The 16,554-nt window shown below is 35.6% G+C and overlaps 8 protein-coding genes across 8 annotated transcripts; 6 read left to right on the top strand and 2 right to left on the bottom strand.

The window, feature by feature from the left end:
• Window positions 1-112: 112 nt before the first annotated feature.
• Window positions 113-1,015, top strand: WICANDRAFT_80486 (carbon-nitrogen hydrolase family protein; the record flags this gene model as incomplete). The annotated part of the gene is made up of 1 exon (XM_019185071.1): window positions 113-1,015. One exon carries the CDS (start codon window positions 113-115, stop codon window positions 1,013-1,015), a length of 903 nt encoding a protein of 300 aa, XP_019037548.1.
• Window positions 1,016-1,190: 175 nt separating this feature from the next.
• WICANDRAFT_64478 (alpha/beta hydrolase) lies at window positions 1,191-1,877 on the top strand (the record flags this gene model as incomplete). Its single annotated transcript, XM_019183745.1, has 1 exon — window positions 1,191-1,877. The coding sequence occupies one exon, from the start codon at window positions 1,191-1,193 to the stop codon at window positions 1,875-1,877; it is 687 nt and encodes a 228-aa protein (XP_019037547.1).
• Window positions 1,878-1,910: 33 nt separating this feature from the next.
• Window positions 1,911-3,155, bottom strand: BGL2 (glucan 1,3-beta-glucosidase; the record flags this gene model as incomplete). Its single annotated transcript, XM_019182791.1, has 2 exons — window positions 1,911-2,985; window positions 3,090-3,155. 2 exons carry the CDS (start codon window positions 3,153-3,155, stop codon window positions 2,119-2,121), a joined length of 933 nt encoding a protein of 310 aa, XP_019037546.1. The 3' UTR covers window positions 1,911-2,118.
• A 527-nt stretch (window positions 3,156-3,682) lies between these two features.
• WICANDRAFT_85399 (uncharacterized protein) lies at window positions 3,683-5,095 on the bottom strand (the record flags this gene model as incomplete). The annotated part of the gene is made up of 1 exon (XM_019185887.1): window positions 3,683-5,095. The coding sequence occupies one exon, from the start codon at window positions 5,093-5,095 to the stop codon at window positions 3,683-3,685; it is 1,413 nt and encodes a 470-aa protein (XP_019037545.1).
• A 1,171-nt stretch (window positions 5,096-6,266) lies between these two features.
• ZPS1 (Zps1p) lies at window positions 6,267-7,130 on the top strand (the record flags this gene model as incomplete). The annotated part of the gene is made up of 1 exon (XM_019183744.1): window positions 6,267-7,130. The coding sequence occupies one exon, from the start codon at window positions 6,267-6,269 to the stop codon at window positions 7,128-7,130; it is 864 nt and encodes a 287-aa protein (XP_019037544.1).
• Window positions 7,131-8,043: 913 nt separating this feature from the next.
• Window positions 8,044-9,522, top strand: OLE1 (stearoyl-CoA 9-desaturase; the record flags this gene model as incomplete). The annotated part of the gene is made up of 1 exon (XM_019185070.1): window positions 8,044-9,522. The coding sequence occupies one exon, from the start codon at window positions 8,044-8,046 to the stop codon at window positions 9,520-9,522; it is 1,479 nt and encodes a 492-aa protein (XP_019037543.1).
• Window positions 9,523-10,272: 750 nt separating this feature from the next.
• Window positions 10,273-13,825, top strand: WICANDRAFT_101577 (uncharacterized protein; the record flags this gene model as incomplete). The annotated part of the gene is made up of 4 exons (XM_019180324.1): window positions 10,273-10,401; window positions 10,456-12,682; window positions 12,739-13,038; window positions 13,093-13,825. 4 exons carry the CDS (start codon window positions 10,273-10,275, stop codon window positions 13,578-13,580), a joined length of 3,144 nt encoding a protein of 1,047 aa, XP_019037542.1. The 3' UTR covers window positions 13,581-13,825.
• Window positions 13,826-14,890: 1,065 nt separating this feature from the next.
• Window positions 14,891-15,388, top strand: YAH1 (adrenodoxin; the record flags this gene model as incomplete). Its single annotated transcript, XM_019183743.1, has 1 exon — window positions 14,891-15,388. The coding sequence occupies one exon, from the start codon at window positions 14,891-14,893 to the stop codon at window positions 15,386-15,388; it is 498 nt and encodes a 165-aa protein (XP_019037541.1).
• Window positions 15,389-16,554: the final 1,166 nt, after the last annotated feature.

Below are 16,554 nucleotides of genomic sequence, written 5' to 3'. Positions count from 1 at the left end.
TGTAGATAGCGCCGATTAGGTGGACAGATCCACCCACTTAGGAAGATGAGTATATAAAAGGAGTCAGCTTCCAATAATCATTACAAGCTGTTTCACCGTTACAAAGCACACGATGACAGTTCAATCACTTTCACCATTAGCTCAACCACTCAAGATCGCATGTTGTCAATTGATGGGATCAACCAACAAGTTGAAAAACCTCGAAAATGCAAAGAAACACATCATCGAAGCTGCTTCAAACGATGCCAAACTTATCATTTTACCAGAATGTTTCAATGCACCATACGCAGTTGATAAATTCGAAGAGTATGCAGAAGAAATACCAAATGGAGAAACAACAAAGTTTTTATCATCATTAGCTAAAGAGTTATCAATTTTCTTAGTTGGTGGATCAATACCAGAACTGGCATTTGATGAATCAGGAAACAAGCGTATTTATAACACTAGTGTGACATTCAATCCAAGGGGTGAAATAATCGGGAAACATCGTAAAGTCCATTTATTTGATATGTGTATTCCTAATGGAATTCAATTCAAAGAATCTGATAGTCTCACAGCTGGTAACAAGGCCACTGTTTTCGAATTGGAAGGATATGGCACTGTTGGTGAGGCAATTTGTTATGATATCAGATTCCCAGAGTTATTCAGCATAGCATGTAGACCACCAAATAATGCATTTGCAATGATTGTTCCAGCTGCTTTCAACATGTCTACAGGTCCTTTACATTGGCACATTTTGGCACAGGCAAGAGCTATTGATAATGAATGCTTTGTAATAATGTGTTCGCCTGCGAGAGACACTGTTAGTGGAGGATATGTTGCATATGGACGTTCTATGATCATAGATCCAATGGGCAAGATCTTGTGTGAAGCTGGTGAAGGAGAGGAAATTGTTTATGCTGAGATTGATTCCAGTGTTCAGGACATGATGAAAGCTGGGATTCCCTTGGAGCAGCACAGAAGGTTTGACGTTTATCAGGACACTAGTATCGGTGCTAAAGTTAGTGACATCTGAATAAACATCATCGTTAAGCTATTGTAGTAGTCTCATGCCTCAACATAGTATACGAACAAATCCCAACGGTTTTGAATCTTGATGTACGCGAAAAAAAAACTTATCTATGAAAATTTCATTATCAACAAACTTTTCAACATTTTTAACCATCTTCAATCCTCAACTATACTTCAAAATGTCTGCTAAAAAAGTCATATTCCTACACGGATACGCCCAATCGGCCTCAATATTCTCAGGGAAAACAGGTGGTCTTCGAAAAACCTTGAAAAAACAGGGATATGAATCCATTTACATCAATGCCCCAATGAAGTTGAAAGGCGATCAACTTCATGATCCATCTTCAGAAGAATTAGACCTATACGGATGGTGGCCATATGGGATGGATGATTATGAAGTCCAACCGGCTATTGATCTTGTTTTGGGCCAAACGAATGGTGATGAACAAGTTGAAGGTATCATTGGTTTCAGTCAAGGTGCTGGTTTAAGTGGTGCTATAGTGGCTAAATATAAAGAAGCTTTACCTTCTTTAAAATGGGTTGTTTTCTTCAGTGGGTTCAGATTGAAACCTGCTAAGTTTGACCATTGGTATGATTCAAAGATTGATTTACCTTCTTTGCATGTTATTGGTGAATTAGATACTGTTGTGGAGGAAGGTCGTTCAATAAGATTGTTGGATTCCTGTATTGATGAAAAGAAAACTCTATTGAAACATCAAGGTGGCCATTACGTGCCGAATAATAAAGATTTTGTCAATAAAGTTGTTGCATGGATACAGGCAAATGGTATCGAAAAGATTGAAGAAAAGAATGAAATCGATGATGATGATTTGATGGCACAAATTGATAACTTGGGTAAAGCTTAATACAGATAGATCATTTTTACTTGAAAACGATGTAGAACTACAACTGATTTATATGCTATGATACGTAATAATTATATGGTGTAAGAAAGGTTTCTATCTCTCGTGAATAAGAGTGAAAAAAATAAAAAAGAACAATTGCTTGAACTAGTTCAAAGCCAACATCGTTAAAAGAAAGTGAAAAAATGTTAAATTAAATAAGTGGGTATAATAATATGTTCAAGGAATGTGAAACTTAATCAACTTATGATGAGAAGTCACAAGATAATGAATATTTCAAGTTTCCATTAGCATCCCAAATACCCCAGTATTTTTCAACATCTGAAGTACCAGAAGTATCTGGTTTCCAAGCTTCATCAGAGGCTTCGAAAGCAATAACGTTAATACCCCAACCTCTGATAGCACAGATAGCATCATTCCAGAAAGCTTTAGCATTGTCAACAGATGGTTCAGAGCTTTCAAAAGCAGTACCATGTGATGGCCAACCAGTTTCACCAACCCAGAAAGTGATATCAGTTTCACCTTTAGCAGTTTGGATGGTTTGTAAAGCTTGCATGATATCATCAAAGAAAGAGTATGAAGCATTGTTTTGGGTTTGTCCTTGCCAGTATGAGAAGGCGTTGGCAAAAACGAAGTCTGAAGCGGAAATAGCTGGACTAGAGGCACCATCAACAATAACATTCCATGAGTCAACGAAACCAACTTGGATACCTTCATAAGATTCACCATCAGAATCTTTGATATCTTTCAACAGGTCACGGACAGAGTTAATACGGTCACCTAAATCTGAAGCAGACATATCATCACGGTATAAAGCTTCTGAACCAACAGTAATGGCTTCAACAGTTGATTTTTTAATTTTTGGTAAATAGGTTTGTAATGCTTCTTTTTCAGCTTGGAAATGAGCATCATCATTTGGCCAAACACCAAAGAAAACGGTGAAACCAGCTTCTTCAGCAGCAGGACCTAAAACTTCTAAAGTGTTACAATCTGAAACAGCGTAAACTCTGACTTTTTTGGTGTATGAACTTAAACGACTGAAATCTTGTTTATATTCATCAGCAGATTTACAGTTACCTTGGTTATCTTTAACACCCAAGTTGAAAGCCAACTATTATTGTTGTTGTTAGTGGTTCAGAACTTCATCTAAATAAGGGGAAAAAAACAACAACAACGTCCACAAAAAGGCAGACGAAGGTTAAATCCAATACTTACTTGACCAATGGCTTGAACAGAGGAGACAGCACCTGCCAATGCGACTAAAGTTGAAATGAAACGCATGATTTAAATGAGTGAATGTATGATATCCAAACAAAGTCGATGAGGAAAGAAAGAAAGGTTTTGTAAAAGTTCAAGATTTGTTATGGTTTTTTTTTCGAAAGAAACAAAAACAAAAAAATTCCTTCGAAAGTTGGAAAATCCGGTTGGGGAAGCACCTCGGTGCCAAAAATAAACAAGTGCTTGAATCTGGATTTGCCCTGGAAACAGCCCAATTGGGAAGCTTTGGAGATGCTGATGTCGTTGTTAAAGCAGTCAAGGATCTGCTCAAGGAGAGAAATATTGTAGCATCCATTGGCCATATTTTACGCTTAATTTTGTTGTTAATCAACCCTTCGCTGATTGAAATTCTACGAGATTTAAAATCTGAAGATCTATTTTTAGGCTTAGTCGGGCTGGCTCTATGAAAAGAAAAAAGCGTGTATATACCGTATCATGTGATATATCATGTGACTGAAAGCGTGCGTATACCGTTTATGGTAAAATTGGTCAAATATTCATCTATTACATGTACAAATTAATGAAGAAACTCAAGCCCATTTACCCAAAACTGACATCAATAGCATACCTGACATCAATGAGAACAATGCAATCAAAGTCTTGATAATGCTGGCATGTGCCAACTTACCAAACAACCAATCGTGAGCCCACATTTCAATCAAACCAGTCCATATCAAAACACCAGCAGAAAACGAATCGAGAGTACCTAATGCAATTAATGTACTTGGATCGTTACCATTGAACTTGGATAGAACACCAATACCAATAGCCATACCAATAGGTGTAATAATTGCATAAACAAATGCCATCAATAATTTTGAAATCATTTTAGACTTCTCTAATTCAGCTATTCTTGAACCCAAGGCTAAACCTTCAAACATTTGATGGAATAAGATGACAATGAATAAAGTAATGAATGAAGAATCACCTGCAACAACTAATGTAATACCAATAAGAATAGAGTGGAAGATGATACCCATCTCCATCATCAAGACTGAAACTTTATCCTTTGGCATTAATAATCCATGTTCATGATGATTATGAACTTGAGTATTTGAAACAGTGGTGGCATTTTTATCCAAGTTGGCTGAATCATTTTCAGAAACATCAACACTGTTGTTTTTTTCCAATTGACCACCAGCATTAGCTTTTGACAATCTATTACCTCTCCAATGAACAGCTCTATTACCTGCATATTCGATCAAGAATGCTAAAAAGATACCAGCCATTGTGATTGCAGAACCAGTACTTTCATAACTTAACTCTTTCATACATTTATTAGTCCACATTAAGTTAGCATGAGTGATCAAATGGACAAAAGCAGTTGAAATGATAACACCAGTACCAAATTGTTTAATAATAACAAAGATTATACCTTCAGTGGATAAATTGAACAATTTTTTAACCAAGATTGGACCAAAAGCACCAATAGCACTAGTTACCAAGATGACAAACAACAAACCAATTCTTAATGGGATGTCATAATCTCTTTGAACCTTCTCACATTGAGCACCATGCTCTTCTTCATCACCACCAACACAATGCTCCACACCAGCATGGAAATGACAACTTCTCCCACCAGAGCTTGAACCATGACTTGAAGATGAATTTGAAGCTGAACCACCTTCAGCCATGAATTGAACTTCTTCACCATTTGGTGCGACACAAAAAGTTTCTTGAGGAGAATGTGCATGACATCCAGTATATTCAGTTGGAGCATCTTTTGTATTTGTTGGAGCACCTACAACTGAACCTTCTTCTCCTTGACCATTAACACAAAATTGTTTGGAATCATGATAATGACATGATGTGATTGCAGTGGTTTGGCCAGTGATTGAGGATGAACTTGAGGAAACAGCACCTCCTTCTTGACCTCTAGTACGTGTTACATAAACAACATTTCCTGGTGAAGTATTCGATGTTTGCTGTGGATACACAGTCATAACCACAGAAGCTGCTTGTATAGCTGTGATTAGGAATGGTAATGTTGTACAGAGCTTCATGTTTGATAATCTTTAATAATATCTTGAAACACTCTGAATTGATATGAAATAGAGCAGACATTGAGTTTTATATATCTGGAATCTCATGATCCTCCTTGAGTAACCTTTTTTTCATCACTGTGATTTCGTAAGCTTTCAATTGGTATAACACTCTTATTGTGTTGTAGATGAAAAATTTTGTTCACTCAAATTATGAGTGCCAAGCTGAATCCTCAAGACCAAGAAATGCTAAAAAGATACCTTTCAAGTTATCACTTTGAAGCTTTGGAGCCATTCGATGGCCATATGGTACTTCATTGAAAGTGAATTGAGCTATTGGTGGCATTAGTTGATCAAGTAATTGATCCAGGAAAGCTTTTCAAGTGCTTATGGGAAGGCTGGAAAATTCGAAAAGGCTTTTATGTCCGATCGTTGAAAATCAGCTGTAGACCCTGAAAAAATGTGTCAAAGAATTTCAAGAATCAATGTCAGTTTGTGTGTTCTGCCGTTTTCGGACTCTTTCCGCCTCTGTTTCAAGTGTATGAAATAAGAGCCTTTCAAATAACCAATAAGGTTACCTGTACCTACTGAATTGATGAGGACCTAATACTAGCTACATCATTGTGAACTTAAAGAGTGATTGTTTCGTAAAGGAAAGGCTTCTCTACAAACGCCTGAATAGTCAAAACTTGAATAAGAATGATGTAAAAGAATACCAGAGCTTCAAGTACAACCACTTGCCCAGCGTGTAATAGCTTGCAAGGTTATATGCCCAGGCATTAGTTAAATGAATGCAGAAGAATGAAGCAGCCAATATGTTCTTCATTAGGAAATCTTGTGGAGTTTGTAAGTCCTTCATTAGCCTTATTTGATGAAATTGATGCATATGCTGTTTTTTCAATATAACTACAACGGTGCTTTGCCAAGGGGCCATAAAACTTTATTGTACTGATCTTTTTTTTCACTTTAGTAAATTCCTTGAGACCATACACGAGGAAGTACCTTGAGAATCTCTTTCTCTCATCTCCAGATCTAAACTAATATGGAAAAAAAAATATGTATAAAACCATCATGAATCCCAGTTGAAAATCAATCCATAACCAATATTTAATCACCCAATCATCCAGATACAATGAAGTTCTCAACCGTTTTACTTTCTTTATTACCAGCATTAACACTTGCCCAATCTCAATCAAGCGATTCAGAACAAACATCAACAATTTGGGTTGAAGCTAGTGAAACATCAGCCTATGATTGGAGTAAAGATTGGTATAAAGATTTCCCAGTTCACACATCATGTAATAGAACAAAATTCAATCAATTGCAAGCTGCTTTCCAAGATGTTAAAGCTTTAGCAGGTCAAGCTCGTGATCATACTTTAAGATATGGTAATGAATCTAAATTTTATCAAAAGTATTTTGGTAATGCAACCACTGGTGAAGTTGTTGGATGGTTTACTAATATTGTTGATCAAGATAAAACTGGTGTTTTATTCAGATGTGATGATATTGATCAAAATTGTCATCAAGCAGGTTGGGCAGGTCATTGGAGAGGTGAAAATGGTTCAGATGAAACTGTTATTTGTGATCTATCATTTAGTAGTAGATTATTCCTTTCACAAATGTGTTCCCAAGGTTATCAAGTGACTAAAGATAAAACAACAGTTTATTGGGCTGGTGATTTATTACATAGAATATGGCATACAACTAAAATTGGACAAGATGTTGTTGGACATTATGCTGATACTTATGATGAATGTGTTGAATTGGCAGAATCAAGCCCTGAAGAAGCTGTTAGAAATTCTGCAAGTTTGAGATATTATGCTCTTGAAGTTTATGCTTATGATGTGGCTGTTCCTGGTGAAGGTTGTAGTGGTGATGGTGAAAGTCATGATCATGATCATGCAAGTTCATCTGAATCTGCAACAGCTTCAACTGAAACCTCTGGTGGTTCAGAATGTCATACACATGCTAATGGTGAGACTCATTGTTCTTGAACAATTTTAGATTGATATTATTCTGCTTTCTTGTTTGGTTTTATTGTTGATTTTGAATTCAAAATTGATGTAAATAATATTTTGATATACGATTTTAAGATATACCATCTAATGGTCAGATTAATGTAGCTGAAAAGGATCCATTAACTCAGCGATAACTATTGAATTAACAAACTTGCCCCGAAAACCCTTCACTACTCGGACTTTTTCATCTTTGAAACTCGAAGCGTATGACCTTATACTCCGAGGACCAACCTATCAAGACATCCCATAACCAACATAAACCAATTGAACAACAATTGAATACCCTCAGCTTATGCGTACTTTCCCCAGCTCAACAGACGTCCCTTAATTATGCCTCTAATACGACCCATCAATTTGCAGTCATATCAACATCATCTAATCTTGTGACACCAAATAATTAACGTTGTTGTGTCACACCATCTCATGACAGAATTATAGCCTGATTCAAATTCATCTCAACATTATTCGTACCTTCAGGTACAATTCCACAAAAGAAAGCAATACTGACATGTTGGTTGGATTAGTTCAACAATCGCACACTCGGTAAAGTATACTTTTAATTTGTTCTGTGTTTTCTTTTTGTAATTGTTCATTTCTTTTGTATGTAGATGTTTGCGATACGGTGAATATAGTACACTAGCCACAGCCCAACCACCACCAGAAGCATTGCACTAGCCACAATATTCGCGAAGTGTGCCATAGTTAGTGACATAATCAGGTGTGGCGAGTGGTGAACAACATTTTTTTTTGTTGGGCTCTTGAATTGTGAAACGCACGCTCTTTATGACAAAAAGGATCTGGAAAATTTTGATGGAAAGGTGTATATATTTGATACCACTTCCTTTTCGATTTGTTGCTTGTTAATTGTTTAATTCAATCACATCACATCATGACTGACAATTTGGAATCCGTTGATGTTTTGCAAGCAAACATCATTGCTGCTGGTACAAACAAAAAGACCAGAAGAATCGTTAATGGATTCGGTGGGTTAATGGGTTCAAAAGAGATTACTTCACCTCATTTCCTTGAACAAGAAGCCGCTGCTGCTGCTGAAGCTGAAAAGAAAGAGAAGGAAAATGTTGAATCTCTTTTAGCCAAAGATCGTGCTGAAAAAGCAAAATACTCCAAAAATAAACATATTTCTGAACAACCATGGACTTTACAAAATTGGCACCAACATATTAACTGGTTAAATGTTGTATTAGTTGTTGCTATTCCATTGATTGGTTTATTCTCAACAAGTCGTGTTCCATTAAAATTAAACACTGCTTTAACTGCTATTGTCTTGTATGTCTTTGGTGGGTTATCAATCACAGCTGGTTATCATAGATTATGGGCCCATAAATCTTATAATGCTAAAGCTCCAGTTCGTATCTTTTATGCCTTGTTTGGTGCTGCCGCTGTGGAAGGTTCTATTAAATGGTGGGGTCATTCTCATAGAATTCATCATAGATACACTGATACTCCAAGAGATCCTTATGACGCTAGAAGAGGGTTCTGGTATAGTCATATGGGTTGGATGTTGATGAAACCAAATCCAAAATATAAAGCTAGAGCTGATATCTCAGATTTAATTGATGACTGGGTTGTTAGAGTTCAACATAGACATTATTTGGGAATTATGGTTTTCATGTCATTTATTTTCCCAACTTTAGTTTGTGGTTATTTCTTTAATGATTATCTTGGAGGTTTTATCTATGCTGGTATCTTAAGAGCTTGTTTCATTCAACAAGCTACTTTCTGTGTTAACTCATTGGCTCATTGGATTGGTGTTCAACCATTTGATGATAGAAGAACTCCAAGAGATCATTTCTTGACAGCCTTAGTTACATTTGGTGAAGGTTATCATAATTTCCATCATGAATTCCCAACAGATTATAGAAATGCTATCAAATGGTATCAATATGATCCAACAAAAATTGTTATTTATATCCATTCTAAATTAGGTTTAGCTTCAAACTTGAAAACTTTTTCACAAAATGCTATTGAGCAAGGTTTAGTTCAACAACAACAGAAAAAATTAGATGCTGCAAGATCAAAATTGAATTGGGGTACACCATTATCTCATTTACCAATTTGGGATAAATCTGAATATTTTGAAAAATCTAAGGATAAGAAAGGTTTGGTTATCATTAGTGGTATTGTTCATGATGTTTCAGGTTATATTTCAGAACATCCAGGTGGTGAAGCATTATTAAAATCTTCATTAGGTAAAGATGCTACTAAGGCTTTCAATGGTGGTGTTTACTTACATTCTAATGCTGCTCATAACTTGTTGGCTACAATGAGAGTTGCAGTTATTAGAGATTCAGGTGCAACCAACAACACTTTTGATCCAAATGTTGGGTTTACAAAAAAAGCTGAGTAGATAACAAGCTGAAAGGGATTAGGGATAATGGAATTTATAAAGGTGATGTGATTTTTTATTTATAATATTAGTATATACGTTTTACGACTCAAAGGTTTTTTTTTCTTTTTTGATACATTTTTTCAATACTAGTTATACACATATTTATCATGGTTGAGAAGATATTTGACGTAGATAGCTATTTCAGCTAGTCGATCACTTTCATATTCATTCTGCTTGTGATCTTCGTCTGGTTCTGGCGGCTGTCTCTTCCTAGTGGAGATGCATAGAAAAACACACCTCCAAATTAATATCAACAGCTAGGCAGCACCAATAACAAGCATTTCAGCTGGAAAAACAAGCTTTAGTCTAGCTAAGAACAAACAATCAGCGCTATGAATCCTTATTATTGACTATTGATTGATTTCATTATACAAACACCACCAACCCTGTCTTTAAACTAGCTGTAGTGCAACTAAACGTAGCGAGAATTCGGGGCACGTCAAAAATATACCGACAGCTGCGAATTTTGAAATTGATTTCAAGGAGCAATCTAAAAACAACAAGGCGCTTTATTCTTTCAGTCTTGAGCTGATTCTTTCTCTTTATATCAATACTATATAGATCATAGAAACCTCAATTGACCATCCAATTGATCACATATACACACTTCACCATACATCCATCATCAACTTTGTTTGAGACAAGGGTTTACAAGTGATTTGATTTGTAAGAAACAAGGGGCATATTTTGGATTCAATTGACTCAATCATGGTTAAAAGATCTCAAAGTAGAGCTGATTTGGCTGGTCTAACTGCTGAAGAGAGAAGGTTACAAGAAGATAGAAATAAAACAAAGTATTGGAGAAGATGGGGAAGTTATCTTGCTGAGCGTCAATGGGTGAGTATGCAAAGATTTGGTTAGATGCGAATTGTACTAACGTTTTCCTACTAGGGTATTGTTAGAGAGGATTATTCATATGATGGTGATGCTTGGAATAGTTTCACTTTTGATGAGAGTCGTTCAAGAGCTTATCGTTGGGGTGAAGATGGGTTAGCTGGTGTTTGTGATAATCATGGGTTGTTAAATTTTTCAATTGGGTTATGGAACGAACAGGATGATTTCCTTAAAGAGAAATTATTTGGTTTAACTGGTCCTCAGGGGAATCATGGTGAAGATGTTAAAGAAATTTATTATTATTTGGATAACACTCCAACTCATTCTTATATGAAGTTCCTCTATAAATATCCTCACAAAAAATTCCCATATGACGATTTGAGAGAAACTAATGCTAAAAGATCCAAAAAGGAGAGAGAATATGAGTTAATGGATACTGGTATCTTTGATAATGATGAATATTTTGATGTTGTTTTCGAAATGGCCAAGGATGATGATGAAGAATTATATTTCAGAATCACAGCTTATAACAGATCTGATAAACCTGCTCCATTGCATATCTTACCTCAAGCAGTTTTCAGAAACACTTGGGGTTGGGGTCGTGATTCTTATAAACCGAAACTTTCAAGAGAAAATGAAAATTCCATTTGTGTTGATCATAAGAAGTTTGGTGATAAAAGAAGATGGGTCTTTGCTCCATCCCCAGGTTTAACTGATGATCATCCTGATGTTGAGCCACAATTCTTATTCACTGATAATGATTCAAATTTGAAAAAACTTTATGGTCAAGAAAATAAGGCAAAATATACCAAAGATGCCTTCCATGAATACATTGTCAATGAAGATAATGATGTGGTTAACCCAGAGGAAACAGGTACAAAAGCTGGTGCATGGTTCTCATTTGATGAAGATGGTGGTGTCCCTGCCCATGATTATGTTACTGTTCGTTATAAATTCACTAAAAAGGATATCGGTGTGTTTGATGAAGAAGCTTTTGACAACATTTTCAGCCGTCGTGAAAACGAAGCTGATAATTTTTATTGGAGAATTACACCATTGCCAATCACTGATGAATTACGTCAAATTCAACGTCAAGCATTCTCTGGTTTATTATGGACAAAACAATTTTATTACTTCATCCAAGAAGAATGGTATCAAGGTGATCCAATTGAACCAAAACCTGCACCAAATCGTGCAAATGGTAGAAATAAAGAATGGAAACATATGTATATTGATGATATCTTGTCCCTTCCTGATAAATGGGAATATCCTTGGTTCGCTGCATGGGATACTGCATTCCATTGTATTCCAATTGCTTTGATTGATCCTGATTTTGCTAAAAAGCAATTGGATCTATTAACAAGAGAGTGGTATATGCATCCAAATGGACAAGTTCCAGCTTATGAATGGAATTTTGGTGATGTCAATCCCCCAGTTCATGCTTGGGCAACTTATAGAGTTTATAAATTGGAAAGAAAAATGTATGGAAGAACTGATGATGATTTCCTTGAACGTGTTTTCCAAAAATTATTGTTGAATTTCACTTGGTGGGTTAATAGAAAAGATATGGATGGTAATAATGTTTTCGAAGGTGGATTTTTAGGACTAGATAATATTGGTATTTTCAATAGATCAGAACCATTACCAACAGGTGGTCGTTTAGAACAAGCAGATTCAACTGGTTGGATGGCTTTTTTCAGTTTACAAATGTTAAATATTGCATTGGAATTGGCTAAGAAAAGATCAGTCTATGAAGATATTGCTTCTAAATTTTTTGAACATTTTTTGTTAATTTCAGATGCAATGACATTTGCAGGTTCTGATGATGAAAAGAAACAATCACTTTGGAATGAAACTGATGGTTTCTATTATGATTCTATCTCTTGGGATGGTGGTGCTCATAAAGAACAACTACCAATCAGATCACTAGTTGGTCTAATTCCATTATATGCTTCTTTAACTTTAGAACCCCAATTATTGGAGAAATTCCCAAGTTTCAAAAAGAGATTGGATTGGTTTATTGAAAAAAGATCATCAGTTGCTGATAGAAATATTGCAAGTATGTCACACAAAGGTGTTGGTGAAAGATTATTATTGGCTTTAGTCGATAAAGATCGTTTGCTTGCAATTTTAGATAGAATGTTGGATGAAGAAGAATTCTTGTCTGATTATGGTATCAGATCATTATCTAAATACCACAAGGAGCACCCATTTTCAATGCATGCCGGTGGTCAAGAATATGGTATTGGTTATTTACCAGGTGAAAGTGACTCTGGTTTATTTGGTGAGTGTTATCGTCTTTTATTTTCTTTATAAGTTTTACTAACAATATTCTAATAGGTGGTAATAGTTCTTGGAGAGGTTCTATCTGGTTGGCTGTTAACTTTTTACTAATCGAGTCCCTTCAGCGTTTCTATTTGTATTATGGTAATTCACTTCAAGTTGAATGTCCAAAAGGTTCTGGTAAGAAAATGAATTTGGCACAAGTTGCAGAATTCATTCAACACCGTTTGATCAAGATATTCACATTTGATGAAAATACCGGGTTAAGACCATGTAATGGCGATGATGTCGTTGCAAGTAAAGATCCAAATTTCCGTGACTTTGTTTTATTTTATGAGTATTTCGATGGTGATACAGGTAAGTGTTTTAACAAACTTTATTGACACTGATTATTAACCTTTTTTATTATAGGTCGTGGTCTTGGTGCTTCACATCAATTAGGTTGGACAGGTTTAGTTGCCAAGATGATCCATGATACAGGTTTAAGTTTATCTGGTAAATCAAAGACCCCAGCAGCTGGTAGTCCAACATCTGAAGGACAACACTCTTATTTCCCAAAACAAGGTCCACTACCAGGTAAATTACAAAGACGTCGTTCTTCAAAATCATTGATGGCTTTAACTGCCGATATGTTGGAATTGAGTGAAGAGGAAAGTCAAGTTCTGGCTAATACTTTACAAAACAAATCATTGGCTTCAAGTGCTACCTTATCAAGAGTCACTACAAGAGGTCAGGAAGAAGAAAAGAGTGGTATTTCTAGTGGTTATGGTAGCGAAGATGAAGATGAAAAGGAACTGATTGAACAAATCAAGAATGCCATCAATAGATTCCATACAAATGATGATGAGGATGAAGGTGAAGACCAAATCTCAAGTGATGAATTTGAAGCACATTCATAGGTATTTCTGCTTGTTTGTTATTTATATACTTTTTTTTTAATATAGATGTTGTACTCGGATCAGAAACAAAGTTGTTATGTTTTGAAAACTACAAGTATCGTAGCGCTATTCTAACCATTAAAGACATCAATTATAATGTTGAAAAAAAGTAAAACAAAATACACTCAATCATCACAAATCATCATTAAAAAAAACATTCACCAAAACTTGCTTGCAATAACCAAAAAGATCAATATGATTAAAACTGCAATAATGGAGTATGTGATTATCTTATTTGTTGCCATTCTTCTAGTCATACTTTTTAAAGTTTGAATACTCTTATCAACATAGCCATCAGCTTCAAACAATGTATTTCTTGAATTATTCAATTGTTCTCTTTGGCTACGTAAATCCAACATTATATTAGACCCAATTTGTTCTGTTTCATTGGCAATTCTTGATGAGTCTCTAAGTCTTTCAGATGTTCTCTCTAGTGCAGCATTTGATTGTAATAATTGTGAACGTTGTTCATCCTTTCCGTAATTCTTTGATCCAAATAATTGTCTACGATCTTCATCATCCATTAATCTTTTCAACTCTTTCTTGGTCTTCTCAACATCAGAGCGATATGATCTAATTTTTGCATTGTATGAGGATCTTGCACCAGACTGTATGTTTTGAACTTCTATTGCTAATTGATCAAGCTTTGAGAAAAATGTTAGCTAATTCCTAAGGGTCCATGATAAAACTTCCACTTACGATTTCAAGACACTCATCAGTGGCTCTCTCAACAGCCTTCATGGCCTCACTACGAGGTTCTTCCAACACCAGGTTAATAAAATTTCACTTAGAGCAAAAGATCTCTGTTGTATACATACCACCATCTAAATCACGAATTTGTGTCAACTTTTGTTGAGCCTCGTTATAGGACACTTGGTAATCATTTTCATAAGTATTGAACAACTCAGTATTAGCTGAATCTATAAGCCCTGCGTTAGACATTTTTTCTATTGTTCTTTGATGAATATTGCGCTGGTTTGTTCACTGTTAACATGAATAGTTCATTGTTCAACTATTCCCCTATCACCAAATTTAAAGAAAGCTGCCAGTTTCTTCAGATCCGAGGCTAGTCATCATGTGATGATTCCATCCTCGTATTTCCTCTTTTACTTTGAAGCGGGAAGCGTTGAAAAAAAAAATCGAAGAGCTGCTGCTTATCAAGCACAGAGCTAGATATTTAAACTTCAAAAAGTCCTATTGTTTTATATTTTTAGTTTCATTTGAAAACACAAGGCAACATGTTCATGAGAAATTTGGTCCGTGCCAGTAGAATGGCACCAATTAGAAGCTCCATATGGCATTCATCAAGGCTAAATCAATCGATGATTCAAAGAATTTCATTGGCCAATAATTCTTCCCATATTAGAAATTTCAACACTTCAAAAGTTCAACAACATGGCCATATACATAAGCCAAAAGCTGGTGAAGAATTGCATATAACGTTCATCACTAAAGAAGGTGAACAATTGACATATGAAGTTGCTGAAGGTGATACAGTTTTGGATATTGCTCAAGCCAATAACTTGGATATGGAAGGTGCTTGTGGTGGTTCATGTGCTTGTTCAACTTGTCATGTTATCGTTGATCCAGAATTTTATGATGAAATCCCTGAACCTGATGATGATGAGAATGATATGTTGGATCTAGCTTTTGGTCTAACTGAAACTTCAAGATTGGGATGTCAAATTAAAATGACAAAAGAAATTGATGGTATTAGAGTCGCATTACCAGCAATGACCCGTAATTTACAATCTTCAGACTTTTCTTAAGGCCAAGTATTCAGATCAATAGAACTATTGAGCTAGTAGAGGGTTTCATTGGTGAGGAGGAGCATAGAATCAGATTTTAGATGGGTTAGGATTACGTTAATGGTACACAAGTTACACATTCAAAAGAATCTATAGGAAAAGGACAATCAGTCGAATTTTCAATATCATCACATCGCAGGTTTAATTTGTGGTTTCTATACATAGGGTTATTTATTACTGAAAAAGACTTGTACATTTGTTAGGTTTAACTCCATGATTTTGTAGAGTCCGGCTTCGGCTGATCAGTCATCCTTTTCAGCAATCAGGTGCAATATTAATATAGTTAATTGACACATACCGGGTCAACACAGTTAAATGGTAAGAGGCTGTTGTATATTATTGTTCAATTCCGTTCGGGTTCCATTCCATGATGGTGGATGACGGCCGATAGAATCGAATTAAATACTGCTAACACCTTCGGCTTTAATCAAGAAAGAAATGATTTCACCTCTGAATACTCCCTAGATTGAGCACTTTCTCATAAAAATATACGGATCCACTCTATATATCACATATCACCTCATTACGCTTTTAATCCAAGTTATCGTTGTTCAGCCATCTTATTTCTACTTATCGGTTGTCGTGGTGACACATTTTATAGTATGATTATATAATCTCAACACCGGGTAAAAATGTCATAGAGCGCGCCTTTGAAATGTAAACAAAAACAATAGAAAAGTTACTGTTCTAAGATCAAACGCCAGAACCTCCATAGACACACTTCAAGCTGTTAATTTGATCATTTACCTAATATACCCCAATACCCACCATCGTTGCAATAACACACACCATTACACACTAAACTGGCTACCTTCTATTAAGCTTTGTTTTTGTTTCATGATTGTTTGAATACTACAGGTCAAAAAAATTCAGCATAATCGTGGAAAAAAACTTATACAAAGAATGTCAAAACTACCAATATCCAACACAACTAGAACTAATCAGGGCTCACCGCCCATAAAGAATAGAAAAGCATTAAACAATATAACACAGGTGATAAATTCCCCAACCTTCTCAAAGCACAGTACCCTGAACAAAGACTTAGCAAATAGACGTTCACTGAAAATTGAATCGAAAAGTCAAAGGATACCCCAAACGAGTATACCCACAGGAAGCTTTAATTCTGA

This window comes from Wickerhamomyces anomalus (assembly GCF_001661255.1).
Source record: "Wickerhamomyces anomalus NRRL Y-366-8 unplaced genomic scaffold WICANscaffold_5, whole genome shotgun sequence".
NCBI lineage: Eukaryota > Fungi > Ascomycota > Saccharomycetes > Phaffomycetales > Wickerhamomycetaceae > Hansenula > Hansenula anomala.
Note: the sequence above shows the minus strand (reverse complement) of the source record. Positions and strands in the feature narration are given on the sequence as shown.